Source organism: Ptychodera flava, chromosome 16 (genome assembly GCF_041260155.1).
Source record: "Ptychodera flava strain L36383 chromosome 16, AS_Pfla_20210202, whole genome shotgun sequence".
Taxonomy (NCBI): domain Eukaryota; kingdom Metazoa; phylum Hemichordata; class Enteropneusta; family Ptychoderidae; genus Ptychodera; species Ptychodera flava.
The window spans coordinates 14,281,465-14,295,211 of NC_091943.1; the positions used below are offsets into that span (position 1 = coordinate 14,281,465).

Below are 13,747 nucleotides of genomic sequence, written 5' to 3' on the forward strand. Positions count from 1 at the left end.
TTGACCTTATTGACCTAATTCGACCGCTCAGCCAGAAGACTACATTGTTCAACTAATTATAGTATTCAACCAGTGCCAGCTAGTACGGCGGGTAGAAATGCGGAAGGTACCTTTAACATACCAACCTGTGCAGTACCTGATCTCGATTATCTAATGAGATTGTTCTCTATCACATCGACGATGCGTGAGGAAATGAATGGATCGCAATCGCGTTGACTTAATGAATTTTGTGCGATACTGAGTGTCGTCTTCCGAGGTCGCTTGATGTACCTTTCGGAACAGCAGCGTGTGTATGGGCAGATAGCATGTGAATCATTCGGCTTCACAGGAAAAAAATGTTTCATGAAATATTCTATATGGTATCGACTCTGCAGAATCATAAATTGCTGTCATAGCAGAAAAATAGAACTATTGCGCAGACTCGTTTTTTGTTGTAAAAGATTTTACATCCTTAAATCGCCCGCCGTGCCCGATGATAACAATGCACACAGTATATAAACTATGCGTGTGCTGTTTTAAAAGATGGATTTAAAATGATTGTTTGGCAGCGGATCAATACACTGCAGCTTACATACGTAAAAAATAGGGCCATAGCCATCTTTATTTTCATGAACAGGTACATGTACCTGCATGTTTCCGCGGTTCAATCAAAACCAATATCAACATACTTGCATCATTTATTATAGCTAAGACAAGCACAATCACCGAGTGAAAGTAATTCTTGAATAGCAAAACGAGTGGTGATGGGCTCAGATGCGCAGTTGTCATGGATAAGCTTATGTCGTTTTTATTTGTTTTAGCCTCAGAGCTTCTGTAATACTGGACACCATTGTTCTAACTTCCCTTCTCTTGTTCGTTATCTTTATTTGTCATTACAATGTCATTTTTGGCGATGTATGTCGTGATAAGTTCAATATTTTTGAATAATTGAGTACAGAATTTCTAGATTCATATTGACAAAAATTACCAGAATGTAAGGTCGTGTATGGGTCATGAAACTGGCACGTTCGAGAGAAATAAATAGTTACGTACGATATTTTCAGAATTTCGTGAATAATATTTATTGGTATCATTAAAGTAAACAATTAAAAATACAAGTTAATAATTAATATCAGGGTTATCATGCGTGTACGAATTTTTTGCTTCAAGTGGAAAAAGACTCCTGTGAGCCATGCGCGTGATGAAATACACGTCAATGAAAAATGTATGCACAAAAGGCTTGACGAATCGTTCAGCTTTCTAAATCTATGACACTGGTCAGCGTGTTCCTTTTCGTCTTCCAAGTCTTGTACTTCTTAAAATCAAAGTAAGTTTCTATCATTATTTTACCTGTACAAAAGAAACGAGACGGCAATGGGTTAGCATACTAGTTTTGCGATCCAACGAATTGCCTGACAAGGCGTTTGTGTCGATTAATTTTTTATTCTGAGATTCTTGTAATGCCGGTGTGTAGCGTTTCCATCTTTTTACACAGCTAAGGTCGTTCATAAGGAAACAAATCAGAGAGATAACATGTTAGACCACTTAAGTCAGTCATGGTTTTCCACAACAGTGTCCTTATGTATGGAAAAGATACAAATCATGATGGTATAATCACGTATCAGATGAAATGAAGCAAAAATAATATACGCACACAAATTATGACACCTGTTTAATATTTTGCAAATATATATTTGCAATATTTGCAAAAACCACGGATATAGAATACACAAACCTACCTGAAGGTGAAAGTTCCAGAGGTGCCTGGAGTCTTACAATATTTGGTTTGACGAGCTCTTCAATTTCCTGGAAAAGCTGCAATTTGCGCAAAGGTAGAGAGGGTCAGCATGAAAATATCGGTGACGTCATACATTCAACAGACAGGATTCACTGCTGTACACAAGCCAGACTTGCAAATATCTTGTACGGCGAGCAAAGTGCTCGATGCAACGATGCGATACAACATAAAAACTCATGTAGCTGGAGAGTCCTTGACTAAGTTTCATACATTAAGGTGATCATTAGACCATAGCAAGTTTAATGCATTGCGAACATCGTCATTTGTCATTTAAATCTAGCGTTTTTGATTTTTCTGATTTGATCTATTGAGCAAATTATTCAGAACAAAAATAAACGTGAAATTACAAAAATTAAAACACTGAAATTAAAAAAACAATCACTGAAAATCACTTGACGAGGATGACGCAAAAATTTAAAAACTTATTTTAATTGTGGTCCTCAAAAAGTTCTTTTCGGAGATGCTATTTGAAGTATTTTCTGTTTATATTTAAAATTTATCGACAAAACTCCTTCATTTGTAACATACCATTTCCCCTGTTGGTTGTCCCAGTATATTACATCCCATTACGTGGATAATTGTCTCCGATATCGGCGGGATTTTACTCATCAGAGTGCCCATATCTTTCCAAAATCTGCAAAACAAATATACCGACAGAAATTGACCATGGGGAGAAGAACAAGAGGATAGGATAAGGATACCTTTCCTGAGAAAGGCACTGTCTGGACAGATTGAAATCCTCATCCGTCCATTTTCACAGCAACTTATCATTGCTATCGAGAGCTACCTAAGACATGTCTAAATATTCGTCATGTTTGCGGAAACACTGTCCGAAGTACAGAAGGTGCGAATACACGTTTCTCAAAGTCAACAGAAGCAGATATCTATAACCGCGCCGAGTGATGACCCACCAGAGGGAAATACAACCCTTTTCAGAATTAGAGCGCGAAGCCACTGCAGTGAACTGCAATAAAACTGCTCACACTAATTAGTTTCAGCTGTAGCCAGCTGGCAAAGTCGACAACATTGTATGTCCCATGCAGACAGTTTGTCTGGGGAAGTTGAAATAAAAAAGATTTGTACATGGACCAGTGCATGGTAATGTTACATTGTATCTTAATCTTGAACACAGGGTGCCAATCGTAAACTCTCATTTACAACTCGAGCGTCAGACAGAGCTAGTTTTGCCTTTGTACAAGCAGACTTTTTGGTCTTTATCAAGTAGCCTTGTTCAACACCAAAGTGGCCACGGCTACAGCTGAAACTAATTAGTGTAAGCTGTTTTATTGCAGTTCACTGCAGTGGCTTCGCGCTCTAATTCTGAAAAGGGTTGTAAAACCAGTAGAAAGAACAGTACTAGTGCAAAACATAACAGGAATGAGAAAAGGGCCCTCTTGGCTAAAGAATCACTTTTTGAGTTTTTATCATAATATTATACTATGACGCTTAAATTTTCATTTGATCAAGTTTTTAGGGTCAGGTCAGCCCTAATTTGCATATTTATGCATAACTGCATATGTAATGATTCAGCTTGGCTTCAGTAATTTTGATTACAAATACTCATTTGCAGCTAATTATTCAAGTTTTTCTGCAATTGCATAAGTTGTTTTCAATATTGAATATAATGTATTGTATTTCTGTCATATTGCAGGGCTTTCCTTTTCAAAATTAAGCCTTATTAAAATAAACAAACAATACACTTTGCTCCTCATTGTCAGCATACCTCCTGCTCGATCAGACTTCGAAAGGTGACAGAAAACGAGTCTGACGGTAAGAAATAGGGAGAGGAAAGTATACACTACCCGTCATATAAATGTTTTGAAATCAATTCATTATTATAAAGGGACAGAGTCGATGCTTCTGGGTGCATGTTAGAACACACGTATCACAAATAATGCCCCTACATGGTAGAATCAGTTTTGAGCACATAAACATCGCGCTAAGGTCCACATTTATATAAAAAACGTCAAGCCGACAGCTCATAACCTACATAGGCCTAACCCAAACACATGAATTATGTAACCGTTTTATCTATTCGTCATTTTCCATAAATGGAAGCGGAACTCAAAGAATGGTTAGTCGACCAGTCGTTCAAGGGTGCGTCAAGAACTTTGTTGCTTACTTGACCATATCTTGTTCGTCACCCTTCTTGAGTTTGGCGGACGAGCAGCAACGCTTGTATAGCAGGTACAGGCAACCAGGTGTGCCCTGAAAGAATTTATAACAAGCAATTATGGGAACAGGGCGACATGGTAATGTTGCTTCAATTCATTTATAATATGTATCAGCTATACTGACCGTAAGAGAAGTATGTATGTATGTATGTATGTATGTATGTATGTATGTATGTATGTATGTATGTATGTATGTATGTATGTATGTATGTATGTATGTATGTATGTATGTATGTATGTATGTATGTATGTATGTATGTATGTATGTATGTATGTATGTATCTATCTATCTATCTATCTATGTATCTATCTATGTATCTATGTATCTATATCTATGTGTCTATGTAAGTATCTATGTATCTATGTTTCTATCTATGTGTACGCATTTTTCTTTATTTGCTGCTGTCGATACTCTGATAATAATGCCAGTTATGACCGTATTTACTCCCGTCATATGACCATTTACTTACCATGCAGTATATACAAATTGACCTCGCTTTGCATTCTGGTTTGTACTCTGTTAGTCTCTGCTTTACTGTTTCTGAAAGTCATGGACGTTATGTTTCATTAGTAACGATAATGTTACAGAACACCCTGATATGATATATATTTATTTCTTCCAAGCCTTTCACATACATACATACATACATACATACATACATACATACATACATACATACATACATACATACATACATACATACATACATACATACATACATACATACATACATACATACATACATACATACATACATACATACATACATACATACATACATACATACATACATACATACATACATACATACATACATCAGTTATCTCAGCAATTTGGAGGGTGACTTATTACCTCCTTTACTAGTTGTAAGTCGTATTTCGTAAGAAACGGGCTTACACATTTCGATTTCGAAATAATATTCAAGCTTGCGTATGTAAGGTATTAAGAAAAAAGTAAATGTATTGGTTCCGAGTTTGTTTGCTGTGCACTTAATATTTAACACTAAAGGCAATTACATTAACTTACCGATGATGTCATCATAGCTGCCATTCTGAAAATTCTATATTTAGAGATGAAATAAGCATAGAGAAAAAATAAAGTATTAGAATCTATCCTCAGAAGACAAACGAATTTAACCATAACGAATACAATTGTTAGAGTTATTGTTAGGCGTATATCTATCTTGTGTATTTATCGATTGATCTATCCATCTATCTGCACTATGGCATTGCTAGGACAGCAATAAAGGTATTTGGCCGAGTGGTTTTGACTGTGATGTCTTCGCTAGGTGACTGCGTGCCGTACATAGTGAGTTCGAATCCGATCGAGAATTTACCGACGGAACCCCAGGAATTTATTACGGAAACCCAGGGCGAAAGGATGCAAGGTTGATGCTCGTAGATGCGCTCCCTCTCCATGGGGGTTCTGCCATATCATTGGACGAAACTCATGAGGTACTTCTGACAGTGAAGTCAGAAAGATGGCTGCACACCATGTCTGTTGATTGAACGATTGTTACGTGTTAACATATCCATTACTGACATAGTATACGTGCAATTACAGACCACTATTGGCCAGGTAAGTACTAGCCTGCTAGATTCGAACGGAGAGATGCTACAAGTATCATGTTTTGCTTCTGTTCTATAGGGGAGAACTATTTGATGGGGGGGTAGAGGGTTGAAGCAGAAAGAAAACAATTTGATCCTTTAAGGAAAAAAAACTGTCATGAATGTCTGAAATCAGTGAAGTGGAAAATTTCAGGAAGGTGGGCCGTGTTACGTTAAGAAGCAGACATTTCCCTAACTTACGTTCTCTGGGTTTTCTAATTTCAACTCCCTGAGACGCTGAGCTGAGTCGGAAGATTTCTACTAGGTGTCAGGTATTGTATAAATCAAGGTACATTTTGTATGTCACACAATCTGTCTGAAGTTCATGATATAAATTGCCTAGATTTGTTAGTTATTGCCTTTCAAACGAACTGTCACATTTAAAAGATATGACAGCCTCGCAAAAGATAAGTAATGACAAAAGTGTCTTCAGATTAATGTCACCATACATCATTGGAGATATTCATGATAATCTTATTTGTTTTTCTCGGCTATGCACTTTGTACAAACACAGAAGCAAACAAGCTTGTAAATCAAATGCTACATCAATGAGCACAACGCGACCCAAATTTGCTCATTGTTTGATATTAGTGACACTCCGTGTTTGTGCTTGGATATCCATTTAAGCTGCTGAGATTTCCTCACCTTTGACAAACTATCTGGATCGGTCACCCGGGTTCAGTGACGATTGATTGTTTGATACTGTGCGTGTCGACATGCTTACGTTCAGACTGATTATGAACGATATGAGTATACTTGACGCAGTCTGAAAGTCTTCGACTGATTTAGCTGTTTATCTATCTTTTTAGGCGATCACCGAGCAGCTGACATTTTGTACCTCAATGCACAGTACCTCCACAAAGCCATGATCGATGAAGACAAGTTGCTTGGCCGCAGGCGCGGCCGCATCTCAATGTTGATAACTGCTTCGAGGCAATTTGAGGTGTTTTCTTTGCGGCCGGGCAATTTAAAACATAGCCTACAGAATGGTGTCATCATAAATAAAGCTGATAAATTGATCACGTGATGCCCACGAACAGAGGTACATAGTCTCTGACGATTGTGCCTAAGCATAACGATAATCTCATCATGAAGCAAGGATAGACTAAAACTATGGGGAAAACACATTGTGCCCGTACGTAACAATTGGACATAATGATTACAAATAACTATTTTATTACATGTCTTGTTTATCGAACATCGCGAGCTCAATAGGATTCAATGGCAACTCGCCGATGACGTCTCGGGCCGCATAATCATCATTTGACTGAAAGTGAATCGGAGCTATTTTCAACTTGACAGCTTTAGGAAATGAAAATGTTCAAAATACATGTTTTACACAGGAAATCCGGGATTTTGGAAAATTATGCATGAAAAATGGATAAACCGCATAGTAGTGATTTAAATATATCAATGCGCGATTTGATGATGAAAACTTTCATTTTTGAAGGATTTTCGTCTAACATGAAAAGCATATTAATGCCATTTGCAAATAAACCCAAACATTTGGAGTGAAAACTGTATAAAAGACATGTAATAAAAAACAATGAAGCCCATAAAAGGGACTATGCATCCTCAAGGCAGGAGACCATTTGTCCTCTTGACATTGGGCAATTGGTCACCTACCCTCGGGCACATAGTCCCTTATTTGGGCCATAATATAAAATTGTACGTACATGGACATACATACATACATACATACATACAGACAGACAGACAGACAGACAGACAGACAGACAGACATCTCATTCGACATACACATTTACTTACGTATTGTATAACTATTATATTTGGATTCTCTTTGGCTACTTGAAGTAAATAGTTTCCCTTCGGTACGTTCGATGATATTAACTGTTGAAAGACAAAAAGACGAGGTGAGAATCAAAGAACTTGCTGCCTGGATCACAAAATCTTATCTGAAACATCCCTGGGCTGGAAAGTGACCGGATAATTTATCGCATTCAGAAACGTTTTGGATAGTTCTAGACCAAAACAGTGTCAGCCAATAGATACGTTGGTAAATAAAGCTGTTCGCGATGGATTCCTTTGCCGGCCCGGTCAAAGTTTTGTGCTTCAGCGGACGGGTTATGAACAATGTAATTTGTTACTCATTACAAACAGAAATTCAACACAATGTTGAGGGCAGAGCGCAGTAGGGGAGGTTGTATAGTGGCGAGTAGGAAGAGGAAAATTTCCTCGTCGGAAGAAGGGAGAGGGGAAGTCTTATAAACGTTAGAGGATCTTTTTAGAATAGCATATTTACACATATAAACGCATATTTACAATACATCATTTAGAAAAGCATATTTACATGAAAGCTTGATGGTATTGCTGTCACGTTTGAAATTAGAATTTCTCAACTATGGTGGAGCCTCTTCTGTTACGGTCGCATAAATAAATTTCAGATAACTTACCAGCACTCGAGGCAGAGGTGTGCCGCTCATAACACCTTGCTCTATGTACTGCTCAGACTGCCATTTGACGATGTCGATCTCGTTTTGGTAAGCATGGAAATTTTCTTGCAACTCTTTGCCTGTTTGCCAAATCAATTATTGGTGTGAAACTCGGAAGAAATTACACAAACCTTTCAAGTTCAACAAGAAAGTGGAATCGTCTGTCTGAATGTCAGGGTAGAGCAGATATTCTTCAGATAATCTTTCATGTGCATGCACCTCAGTGGCAATTAACCATCGAGCTGTTTGTGTGTTGTATGTACACTTGAGTGTTTTAGTATTGAATTCTCCAACATATTCAACAAATCACCAAAGCCGACGTAAGAAATACATCAATTTTATGCATCAATCTTTACAGACTTTACCGCTCCGAAAATTAAAAGTTCTTATGCCTCTTGTGCATTTCAAATCATTAATGTCAAATCAAAACATGGAAACTAGAGAAACTACAGTCTATGATCAAAATCAGTGAATACAACCGCCTTAGAATTCATACTGTTCTAAAGTAAGGCGTTGTGTATCACCTCTTCATAAGCTGATACTGTGTATATCAGATAAACATTAATTTTTCCGAAATTTGTCAGCTAATTATAATGTACTCAGTACAAGACCAAACTGCAGGAGTTATTTGACAGGTTGTCCTGACCAAAGCTTGTCGGGAAGAGTTGTGTATAATGTCTTGCTTACTCAGCTGTTCGTAGTTCTCTTCCATTCCTGGAATGTCCTCTCTCCATGGTCTTGGTCGCAAAATTCGCTCCTCGTGCCGTTTCTTTAGAGCTAAACGTGAGGTTAAGAAGATGCAACAAAGATGAGACGGTTGCATAAGATCTGTGAACCTACTCTCTCGGAAACACACTTCCTCTGATTTAGGAAAGGCTGGCCTACGTTTGTGCAAAATATTGTGCAATGAGTGGTTACAACCATTGTCAAGGATATTTAATTCCCGTATTCACATATCATGCTTCTTTGAGACAGTGTCAGGATCAAGAATTATAAAAAAAATCTGAAAGAAGGAAACAACAATTCAAGATCTTTTCCCGTAACAATATAAAAGTTTTGGCGGTAATGTTTATCTATTTCACTAGTTACTTTATTATTCATATTTTATGTGTTTTGCACCAGTCACTTGAAACCTAGGGAGTCGGTAAAGTTAAAGCGATATAATACATTGCTTTAGGCCCGGGAAACCAGCTCCAATCTACAGGTCAGGTTCACTCATCCTCATTGGTAACTTCGTCTTTCCTTGTAATTAGCGACAAGCTCGATAAAGAGTGGGATCTTACCCTACGCCAATAGAAGCACATTTGCAAGTCCTTCCACCGAAGGGACTGTGCTTTAACAATCCCATCGAACGTAATTTTATGACACGTGGTATGACACAGCTCCGTACAATTGAATGATATTATTGCTAGGCGACTTTGAAGTAGACACCTCAAGTTAATAAGTATAGAAATCTTTTAAGTTCGAATTCTCGATCAAATATAATATTCATTTCTTGAATTTTAAAAACGAAATTGAAAGTCAGGATCATTTTCCGTTATTTTCTGTGCTGTGCTAGTTATATTTCTTTTGATTAGCCTTTCTTTGAGAGGGAATCTTGAAGAAAGGGCCAATTAACCTGACAATATCAAAATGCTCAGTCTTTTCACATTATACACATAAATCCGTCTGCGTTCCAGATTGTTATGTAATTTAATCTGAAATGTGCAAGTAAGAGAAATTTCTGGCTCCTCTCGAGCAAGAAAACTTCATTATGCGTCCTCACATGATAATTATGTTGAAATGACATTCTTACCTTCTGATTCAGCTTCATCAGAGTCTGTGGAAAAACAAAACAAAAATAAAGTATTGCGATCACGTGAAATGAATTGTGATGGAGAGAGGGGGTAGGGACAATGCGATGACTACTTCTTTCAATAGAAACACGTTATTAAAAACAAAAGTCACGAAGAATTTGATTGATAGAGGGCATACTTACCTTTGACCTCCGGTTTTATGCTTTTTCTTCTTTGTGGCTCAATCTTTTCTTTCTGCTGCTTCTTGCGAAACTGTCTGTGATGAAATGATGTAAAAAGAGGTATTTTGCGTTAATTAATAAACTCATTAGCACTTAGATAAAATTCACGTGATTTATTTTACGACTTTATCCTGTAGATTCTGAATATTTTAGTGCCCTGTTTAATTACCGCCATTATAACCTTGTGGTGTATATGCCTATATTATGTATTAACAAGATGCTGTAAAATTTTCACTTTCATTTCACAGCAAGATTATATTATCTCTTTTCAAGCGATGTTCAACAAACGCTAAAGCACAGTGCAGAGATTGAATCAATCAACCTCCGACAACTAGCAAAATTTTGCTGCTTGTCTGTTGGCAAACATCGGCAACACAAGCCCAGTTTCATTATAGAATTCGCAACTAAAAATACTATACCAAGAATATTAATAGTGAACCGTACTTTTGTATCTTCGTCGCCATTTCATTTTCTTTCTGTCGCTGTTGTCGTGCCTGGTGACCTCTGACCATACTGAAAAGGAACAAAATGACGTCATCGAGAGAGAATAGAACTTCAGTTCCAATTCACCAAGTTACCTTGTATGATGGTTACAAAGGAGCATCTCCACCACCGTCGTCGTAGTCGACATCATCATCATCATCCTCATCATCATGTACCATCATCATCTATGATCATCATCATCATCATCATCACCATCATCATCATCGTCACCATCATCTACGATTATCATTATCATCATCATCCAATATCATCATCATCATCATCATCATCATCATCATCATCATCTTCATTATTATCATTATCATCATCTTCTTCTTCTACATCTTCTTCTTCTTCATCACCATCATCATCACAATCATCCTATAGTAATCATTTTTGAAATTGATGCAACTCTGAGAATTCACGGTTTTGAACACGAAATGGAAGCAGAGATTCTGTCTCTAAATATCGTTGACCCTTACCTTTGTATTTTAGTTACAGCTTTGACCTCTGTATCGTTGGTGACGGATTTCCGAGGTGACTTTCGAGGTGTCGTGGAACCATTTTGAATATTAGATCGAGCGGCGTTTTCCTTATTCTCGGTCTTTGAAGCAGCTCCATCGTCACCTTGTCCACTCTCTGAGCAAAAAAATTTATAAAACGTGTGTGTTTCGATAAAACTGCTTGAATATGAAGGACTCATACTATGTGACATCAGAGATCTCCTGGAGACCTTGTAACTTCGCGATGTTGTTCTATGAAGTCTAACAGTTTACTTTTTATGACTTTAAATGAGACAAATGAGAAGAATATTTATACTGCCATCCGTACATCAATCGGCCTAATGTGTATCAGTAATCTGCGAACAAACGAAGTCCCAAATTGCATTTCTAAGAATGGCACACTAGCTGATCTCAAACTTAAGATCTTTGTAAGATTTTTCAGTAGATTTATGTATCGCGTATCAACAAATAGTTCACCATCCCCACGAACGCATCTTCAGCATAGTTTCCACTTCATTAAACGACCTCTATAATATACTCAGCATTGTTCTTTTGTAAGTGCGTTGTTCTTTCAAATGATTTAAAGTCGGATCTGTATTTATTATGACGAGATCCAAATACGCATTGTTCTCAAACTATTGTTTACACACATCTGCGCAAGTCATTACGTTTCAGAAAAAACGAAATATCAGTTAGTGGATTACTGCGTGTAAAAGAAATAAAAAAGATGCCAATGTGAAAATCGAACAACACCTAAACCTACTACTCTTACTGAAACGACAGAAAAAACAATAGTAAGCTCTCATTCTAGCTATTCGCTTGAATTCACCTGTTTCTATTTTTAAACCGTATTCTTTGACTTCGTTCTATTTAGCTATTATTTTCAAATAAGGGCGATTGCAAAAAAACCCATACTAATGGATAGGATGCATGCTTTTGTTTGCATGCTGAAAGCGGTAGATAAAAATCACGAGGGTAAAGATCTCCTGAAGATCTCTGATGGATGAGTTCTTCATATTCAAAAAATTTTACATAAACACACAATATATACATGAATAAACACGATCTTTATGTTGGCAAGAACGAGTAGCTCTCGGTTACAGGGATACACTTGAATTCGTGTTTTTTTTCCAAGAAACGATAAACTGAGAAAAGTGGGGCGCTTGAGGCATGTTGTGGTTACACGATACTAATACCATTAATTTGACCTTTGCAGGTGTAATCCAATCGTTCAATTGCCCAGCTTTAACCTCTCCGGAACAAACGTCAACTTAAAGTCCCTCGCTTTCATGTCACTCCTACACAACAAAAGAGACGGTCACACGAATCACATTTCAATGGAGGAAGATTTGCTAATCCCAAAAATTGATTAATAGTTGCCATGACCACATCCGCAAGCATGGTGAATGGAAGACAACAACAGTGGACGCGAGGTGACGTAATGTGTGATAGATGATCGGCTACATGCCATCGATTTTGATTGAGCACAGTGTGTGCGTCGGATGTTTTGTCATGCATGGTAAAACAGTTTGATAACATGAAAGTTGACAAGACTTCAAATTCTTCAAATAATGTCAGCGTCTCTCCCCTTACCTGGTACGGTATTCCCTTCCCCGTTCTTGTTTTGCTGTGGAGCACTCTTGAAGGCACTGGCGGCGCTGTGAATGGAAACGTGGACGAGTGTAAAGAGGAAGTGCAAAGAACTATAACAGCTACCCCATTAAAAGTAGTGATCTGGGAAGGGTTCAAGCATTATAGCTTAAAACACACTTTGAGTTGGGACCTATTCCATTTAAAAGTATAAAGAAGTAGGATTTGTTGCCTTTGTCATTGGGAAGTATTGTACCGGAGATTAGTGCTCAGAAGACACATACATGTCACTCCAAGTGTTTGAGTATTCCGGAAGTTTCAATTCAACCGAAGAGTTCATGATTGAATGCAGGTATATTCCTCCCCAACGATCGACGTTACATTAGTGTGTGAGGGTACCAAACATTTTCGATATTGTCATACCAACATTAGACGTAATGACACCAGCAAACAACAAAAGTAACATAAATGGAAATGGCGATACTGACAACAACATAATATGTCTAACAACAACATGGTATGTTGAGAAGTGCTAGCGCAATATCGATCGGGAAGACATTTTTAAAACGAAAGTCACTACACAAGTTGAAGGGACATTTGATAGAGCAAACTACAGTCAGAAAAGCGTCTTACCTCGCCATTAAAGATACCTCCCGTGATACTTTCTCCGCCCTGCTTTTTCCCAAAACTGTCCCCATGGTTGCTCTCCTGAACTCAAAGATACAAGAAAAGTTTTCTCCTCTCGTCGACAGCTGTACTATCCTTCCACCTGAACAGAAGCCCAGGTGCCGCTGGTAAATTTAGTGGCAAAGTTTACGAGATTTGTCGAGCTGACGAAAGTAAGTGATGTGCTGGTTTTTCAGTTGATAGCCACAGCTTCAATTCACACACACGACAATTCCGAGATAACTGTCTCAACTAGTAGCTGCGTATCCTGCTCACCTCCCAAGAGGTATACGGACTTCTCCTCCTCCAGAAAGTATCCCCGAGATCTTCTTTCTCCTGTGCAAACTATCCTATGAAGTCCTTTTCTCTCCCTTTCTCACCAAACGGTGATCATAATTCACCACAATCGATATTTTCATTAAATCCTCGTCGATGAGTAATATTGTACATGGGAACTCCTACAACGAACCCTTTGA

At 37.8% G+C, this 13,747-nt stretch overlaps 1 protein-coding gene across 1 annotated transcript; it reads right to left on the minus strand.

Moving 5' to 3' along the window:
• Nucleotides 1-1,036: 1,036 nt before the first annotated feature.
• On the minus strand, nucleotides 1,037-13,519 carry LOC139114079 (NMDA receptor synaptonuclear signaling and neuronal migration factor-like). The gene is made up of 15 exons (XM_070675588.1): nucleotides 13,239-13,519; nucleotides 12,609-12,673; nucleotides 10,995-11,151; nucleotides 10,474-10,542; nucleotides 9,991-10,064; nucleotides 9,808-9,831; nucleotides 8,700-8,789; nucleotides 7,974-8,092; nucleotides 7,330-7,410; nucleotides 4,979-5,012; nucleotides 4,422-4,492; nucleotides 3,900-3,985; nucleotides 2,306-2,411; nucleotides 1,719-1,794; nucleotides 1,037-1,329 (listed from the first exon to the last, which is right to left on the minus strand). Exons 1-15 carry the CDS (start codon nucleotides 13,301-13,303, stop codon nucleotides 1,232-1,234), a joined length of 1,215 nt encoding a protein of 404 aa, XP_070531689.1. The 5' UTR covers nucleotides 13,304-13,519; the 3' UTR covers nucleotides 1,037-1,231.
• Between the last annotated feature and the right edge of the window lie 228 nt (nucleotides 13,520-13,747).

Coding starts and splice junctions, on each gene's coding strand:
- LOC139114079 (XM_070675588.1), bottom strand. CDS start 13,303: ATGGGGACAGTTTTGGGAAAAAGCAGGGCGGAGAAAGTATCACGGGAG. Junction 10,543..10,994: donor GCTGTAACTAAAATACAAAG/GTAAGGGTCAAC, acceptor GTTCCTTTTCAG/TATGGTCAGAGGTCACCAGG. Junction 4,493..4,978: donor CAGCTATGATGACATCATCG/GTAAGTTAATGT, acceptor CATGACTTTCAG/AAACAGTAAAGCAGAGACTA.